The sequence below is a fragment of the Nuphar pumila genome, chromosome 15 (genome assembly GCF_984573655.1).
Source record: "Nuphar pumila chromosome 15, dmNupPumi1.hap1.1, whole genome shotgun sequence".
Classification (NCBI taxonomy): Eukaryota; Viridiplantae; Streptophyta; class Magnoliopsida; order Nymphaeales; family Nymphaeaceae; genus Nuphar; species Nuphar pumila.
The window spans coordinates 77378194-77385104 of NC_143263.1; the positions used below are offsets into that span (position 1 = coordinate 77378194).

The following is a 6911-nucleotide window of genomic DNA, read 5'->3' on the forward strand; positions in this document are numbered from 1 at the left end:
CTTGGGCGACCTCCAAAGAGAGCCACCAGCCAAGCTCAAGCCTGTGCCGTTGGACTGAAGGCAGGGAATCTTCATTCCCACTAGTGGTGGCTGAAAAACTTGGGATTGTATCACGAATTTAAAAAAAAAAAGGTGGTATCAGGAATTTAAAAAAAGGTGATAAATTCGTGTCATGTACCATGACACGCCAAAACATTAGTCAGGGTCCTCTGAGCATGATACGACACATAAGTTGAGTCGGGGTGGGGCTTGGACACAGCTTACGTTGACCGTAACATAGAAGGTCAAAACCATGTTCACAGTTAAATGTCCTTTTTAAGTAATACTTAACAATTACAAAAAGTTCATCATTATATCATCTGGCACATTGTTTTCGGATATGGGTACATCCGATCATATTGGATCTTTAATCTATGTTTTGATTCTGCGTGGTGTTTGTACTTTTACCCCTTGGGGCTTACTGATAATGCTTGGTATCAATCAGATTTGAAGGTCTGACCACTAGGAACTGACCTTAACTTGATGAGACCAGGGCCAAATCTGATCCCATCAGGGACTGGGTTAGGGTTTGTGCGGGTTAGGGACGACGTCGGCTCAGACCAGCCATAGCGGATATGGGTCGGGTCGGCCTTCTATCTACCCCGAAAAATAAGGCGCTTAAGTGTAATATTGAAAAGGTTTGGGGTGTTCCTATAAATAGCTGATAACTTTATGCAACGTCTCGAACAAAAAATAAAAAAGGGGATAGAAGTGACTTTTTATTACCCACCGTCGGCGGGCGAGTTCCTGGTTTCACGCTTCCCTCGTTGAAGACCGCCGGCGAACTTCCGGCGAGTTCAGCCAGTTGGAGGGGCGGCATCCTCCGGCGACGGAGAATTTCCAGCCAAGCAAGGCAGTCTCTGCCGGAGAGCCTTGCGACTTCTAGCTGAGGTGCTTCAATGAAACCCTATATTAGTCTCTCTCTCTCTCTCTCTCTCTCTCTCTCTCTCTCTCTCTCTCTGCGCGGAGGCGAAATAGGTGAAGGAACTCGTGCGGATGTGCTCAAACATGCCGCAAGATCGAGCCCTTTTCGCTTATTCTTCTTCTTCTTCTTATTGGTAGGCGCAACACATGACGTGGGGATCGTATATTTCTACTTTTCTTAATTCTTATCCTCTACACTATCGAAATCTAGTGGCAAGTCTTTCTTTTTGTTGTGTTGGTGATCCCATCAATCAAAACCCAGAAAATAAACTCGATAGAAACACCTAGTTGAAGATTTGGTATGTTTAAACCGTCCTTGTGCTTGGGTTTAGAATTTAGAGGAAATTGATTAAGAGTTACTACCACGAAGACTATGGCCCCTAGAGATGTTTCATGATGACATACAATGCCCATGAAAATCTTGTCATATAGATTGTTCGATTAGTGTAGAAAGTGAGAAAAGGGCGAGAGATTGAGAAATCTTGAGTGGCTGTTTGATAAGTTTACTTATCTATTTTTGTTCTTTTGGGTTGAATTGAATTCTCTGCTGCTTCAATGTATTCTTGTAGTCCAACATATCCATTAGTGTTCCCCATGAGATTGAGGATATCGACATTCAGAGTAGCTCAGTTATTTGTTACAACTGATATAATGGTTAACCTGATTGGGCCTAGGTCAGCTTGACTAATACCTAAATCAGATGGGTTAAAGTAAGGTTAGTTGGTATCCTTCCTGTAAAGGATGGATGTTTGACTTGATTGGATATGACATTAGTTGTGTCCAACACAATTTGGACCATTTCCATCCACTTTGGTGTTTCCGAGGTCCGTGTTCATGCATGCCGTGAAGTCTAAATTTTTGTGTTCCTCTGATACTACCATGAAGGATAAGCAATGGGTTTTTGTGACAATACTGTGCCATGGAGGTGCTAACATATGCATAATTGCATATATACTTGTTTGTGGTGGACAGTGCACTGCATTAAATTGTGTTTGTGTTACCCACAAGTTCCTATTGGACTTGGTGAAAAGTCATTCTCAAGCCTTATAATAGGACTAGGCTGGAATGAGTTGATCGGAAAAGGTATGATATAATAGGACTAGGCTGGAATGAGTTGATTGGAAAAGGTATGAAGTATGGGCTTGAGCCATCTTGAGTATCCACTAAATCATCTTGAGTATCCAATAAATTCTGGGCTATGTTACTTAGACACTTATACTGTTGTCACGGGAAGTGTCAGACACGACGGTCCTTAAACAACAAAATACTTTGACATGGCTATATATATATATATATATATATAAGCGATTTAAAGAATTATGCAAACAAAATCATAAAATATAAAATTCACATTCTTGTAATTTGATCCTTGATCATTTACAATTTTATAAACATGTAAGATTGTAAGTACAAATAGTAAAAAACAGATCATTAAGATTAATAAGAGTGTCAATACTTTCCAGGTAAGTATCTTCCACCCCTTAGAATAGTCGACACTTCTTTGTTTAACAAGTGCCCATAAAGTTGGACACCCTTATCCTTTATGCAATAAACTGGACACTCGTATGAACAGTCCTTCGACACAGCGTGTCAAAACGCAATTCAAGGTGTCAGACACCCGACACGGCTGTCCAAAATTTTGGACACTTCTAATTTTAAAAACGGCGTGTCGCTGCCATGTTCAGGAGTGTCAGTGTCGGTGTCAGGAAGTGTCCAACGCTGACACTTAAGCTTAGATGAAGTGTCCATGTGACATAGTTTCTGGGTTTGAATGTGCTGAAGCTCTGTCTTTGGTACCAAAATGAGGGTGTCCCAAAGATGGCTACCAGATTCTCCTCTTTTGTGTGGTGACTTGCAATCAAAGTTTCAACTTGCAAGTGTATGAGAGTCCTTTTTAAGTTTCATGATCCTACCTTTTTTTTCCCTATTTCTTCTTCTTTATGGCATTCAAGATATGGAGGGGATGGCCCCCAAGGGGATAGAACTTGAGAACCTGTTTAAGAACTTAAGATAGTGTTTTCCTACTGATGCATCAATGAAATTTTACATGAATAGGATGGTCTTTACCGTATTGCAAAGATAAAGGTATCGGCTTACCACTATCAGAAATGAAATTTAGGCAACCTTTGTGGTGATTGTTCAAATATAGTTCTCTCTCTCTCTCTCTCTCTCTCTCTCTCTCTCTCTCTCTCTCTCTCTCTCTCTCTCTCTCTCTCTCTCTCTTAACCTTTGGTGAACATTTCCTTTCGAATGTGACACCTTTTTGTTCCCTGAAGCTTATTTCGACACTATGGTAGCACAGTACTTCAGTTAGGTTGTGAAGATCATGATCTGCACTACTTTCTGAGTTGATGTTTCATACAAAGTGAATTAAATTTACTGTTAGGCTGGAAGTGATAATATTGTTTGATTTTTTGTGTGCTCTTCTGTGTGTGATACATGCAGAGCGTTCAAGTTGGAAATATCAGATTCATTTGAAAAACATGGAAGAAGCTAAAGCAACCACTGTTCCAGATGAGCAACTAGAAAATGGTGTGTTCTGTTCCATGTTCTTCTAGATGCTGAATCTGCTGTTGATCCTCTTGTAGATCTGATTAATTATATTCACAGTCTGATGAAGTTCTCCCATGTTTTTATTTTTTAACAATTTCTTTTTCTTTTCATATTTTAAATGGAAAAAATATTTTACCTGTTGGTCCATATATAACTGCATCCTTGTCATTGAATGAATTTCTATGCTTTTGGCTTGATTTCCAATGAAATTGACATTTTTAACTTGTTATTCACAAGCTGGACATGAGTAGTTTATATTTAGCAATGGTAAGTGATTGACAATTTATTCCTGATCTTTTAAAGTTGGTAGCGGATCTTAATTCTAGAAGGTGCAGTTATCCTAAGCTCATAAAGCAAATAACTTCATTGCTTAATAGTATCTACTGTGAATTCAACAAATTCACTGAAAGACACATGATTGGGTGGCTGTTTGAATGAGATTCCAATCTAAAATATCTCTTATGGTGTCTGGTTTCATGACATCTCTCTCTCTCTCTCTCTCTCTCTCTCTCTCTCTCTCTCTCTCTCTCTCTCTCTCTCTACACAGGAGCTCACACACACATTTACATGCGTGCAAACTCAAGTGTATCCTCAATGCATGATGTATTGAGTTTAGCCCAAGCAGATTTGCTTATGTTTATTCATTATTTATTTCCCCTATTATATGACTGTTGCAGAAAGAAAAGCACGGATCAATGCCATTTGGGAGCAGATGAATGGGAACAGATCTGTTAAGGTGCCTACATCCTTCCTTCACAAGTCCAGGCCTGCACCAAATCAGCCTACGGTAAAAACATCTCATGTAAGGGTGGTTTCAGGTTATTAGCAGTCACTTCTATGTTGGTGATGATAATCTTCATGTTTATACGTGCATTTGTTTGTAGAATTGGATGACAACTCTTGGCCTGGTACCGAAGAAAGCAATGACTGATAAGGATGAACCACCTATTCCAAAGACTGCAGCAAAGAATGGCACCAGTGATGAGGCCAAGAGGCTTGTTGCTGCTGCTCTGGCTGCCGTCAAGGATGTCACTGCAGCTACAGCTACTGGTAAAGTAGAGGTATGGATCTTGGATGTTGATTTCTGTATTAAAGGATTCTTGATCCCCAAACAATTGGTCAATTTTGTAAAAAGCTGAAACTAGTTTCCTCTTAAATTTCACGTGTCATATGATCATGAGAGACCACATTTTGCATTTTAGCTGAGAGCACTTGTCATGTGTTAGCAAATTTATTGGGATTAATGAAACAATCTAGGACACTTATAGAAAACTGCTGGAACAAGTTTACATGTGGCAACATGACGCATCACTGGATGGCTTTTGTTTAAAATGCAACTATATAAACCACCAACTGATTTTCCTTTTCTCTTGAAGATCTTTTTCTTTGCATGTCTGTGTGCTGCTGCCTGGATCTTGAGAAGTTTAACTCCAGTACCCATAATTATTTTAACCGAAATATCACTTGTTGCCTAAAGTTTAAAGATTAGTATTATCAATTTCTCAATAACCATAAAGAAAAATTCCTTTTGCCGCTCCACCACATGCACCATCCCCTCCCCCTCCCCCTCCCCCTCCCCCCTTGTGGTTAGCTGTTTGTGTCTGATTGCTAGCATATGATGTAGATCACTGAGGTTCGGAAATTTGCTGGAGAGGAGATTGAGGTAAAGAAGCTTGTTGAGGCAGACTCGAAGGAAGCAGCTGACAAGTTGAACACTTCAGCAACTCCGTCATCTGGGCTAGACACCATTCTTGAGCAAATAAAGAAAAAAACAAAACTCAGCGTCTTAGACAAGACTAAGAAAGATTGGGGAGAGTTTAAGGAAGAAAACAAAGGATTAGATGAGGAGCTTTTAGCATACAAGAAGAGCTCAAACCAGTACCTTGATAAGGTGTCATTTCTAGAAAGAACTGATTTTAGAGAGTTTGAGCGGGAGCGAGAGATGCGGCTCACATTGCAGGCAAAACGGAGAGCTGAAGCACAAACACAAAAAGATTTCTAGGCTTTCTGTGCCAATGGCGGTGTTTTCTGATCAGCGACATTTTCATATGTTCTTAAATCAAAAAATGTGGTGCCCTTCCAATCAGCCTTGAATATTGGTAGAGCCATCTAGAAGGATGCCGAATATTAGTTGGAAAGAAAGAATAAACATGCATGGAGAGGGTCTGTAGTGCTAGATAGCTCTACCACATTATTTTCTGTTTGGGTATTTTGAAATGTATTTAATGCCATTATTGTTTACATATTCGAAGGAAGCAGAAATCATGCTCTCTCTCTCTGCTTGTTTTTGTCTTCTTTGATATTTCGTCGAAGATGCTTAATATAAAGCTTTGTTTAATTTGTTTTTAACCATGAATCATATTTAGCTACCTTGAGATAAGTTGCGCCTGTGTTATATGACTCTCTTGCCTTCTCATTTAATCTGCCTGACATATTTTAGTCTTCACATATCCCCCAACTTTGTGCTTGACCATTTCTTGGTTTGTGCAACAGTGCCAAACATGATCAAAGTTGTTGGTTTTGGGTTTTGTTTTATTGTTCCACTGTATTTGAAATACCAGTTGGACATCACTCTAACCTCGAGATGTAGCATTTCTCGATCATGAACTTTCCTTGTGGACAGTGCAGATTGACTGGTAATATGCTCAAGTGGGGACTATTGAAAGGGTTGGCATTGTTTGTTACTGGGTTGCTGATCCATTTCAAGCTCTCAGTTTCAAAGCGACTAATGGGGGGAAGAGCCCTTAAGCTTTGATGTTCAATAGGCACATAGTAAATTCAAAGTACGCATTACCCCAAAGGGGTTAGCGTAGTTGAAGAGGGCTTCGGCTATCAGACTGGCAATGGGGGTTCGATTCCCGTGGGTGCCACCCCTTTGCATAAGCCAAAGCAAGCATAGGCCCGGGGATGGGGGCACTCATCCCTGGCATTTTCAGCCCCTGGCCGGCGACTATGTCTCCGGACTGGTAGTGGGATTCCACATTAAATATGAAAAAAAAAGGTTCTAAATAGTCTTTCCATTTACAAATTATGAACTCATGCATATCAGTTGGACAGAGAAATGGCAGACAGACATGAGGACCACCCTTGTACGTAACACCATCAAACAAGTAGGGGGCTCTCATTTTCTAAAAGAAAATACGAAGAACCATTCTGCTAGCGAGTTCCGTCCCCTCCCTGAGAGGGAAGATATGCTTCTCATAGCCTATGATTTCACTCTCCAGCAACTGGCCCAGGGTTCATAGTCGAGCATTATGGAAGGTATTTCGTCCTCAGGGTCTTCCCCGAAAGCTGACTATAGAGAAAACGAGTTTAAGTCTGCCATATGCTTCTCTCTTGAACTGCCCTACCTATGGGGAGGTGCTGCTGGAGCGATCATAACAACAACTTTACCC

General features: G+C 40.5%; 1 protein-coding gene across 2 annotated transcripts; it reads left to right on the forward strand.

The window, feature by feature from the left end:
- Positions 1-790: 790 nt before the first annotated feature.
- On the forward strand, positions 791-5758 carry LOC149815668 (uncharacterized). 2 transcript variants are annotated; one of them, XM_089988344.1, is made up of 5 exons: positions 791-930; positions 3409-3495; positions 4194-4318; positions 4401-4577; positions 5141-5758. In XM_089988344.1, exons 2-5 carry the CDS (start codon positions 3447-3449, stop codon positions 5516-5518), a joined length of 729 nt encoding a protein of 242 aa, XP_089844470.1. In that variant the 5' UTR covers positions 791-930; positions 3409-3446; the 3' UTR covers positions 5519-5758. The 2 variants fall into 2 exon arrangements, with proteins under 2 accessions (XP_089844470.1, XP_089844471.1); XM_089988345.1 differs by having other exon boundaries at positions 4194-4303.
- Positions 5759-6911: the final 1153 nt, after the last annotated feature.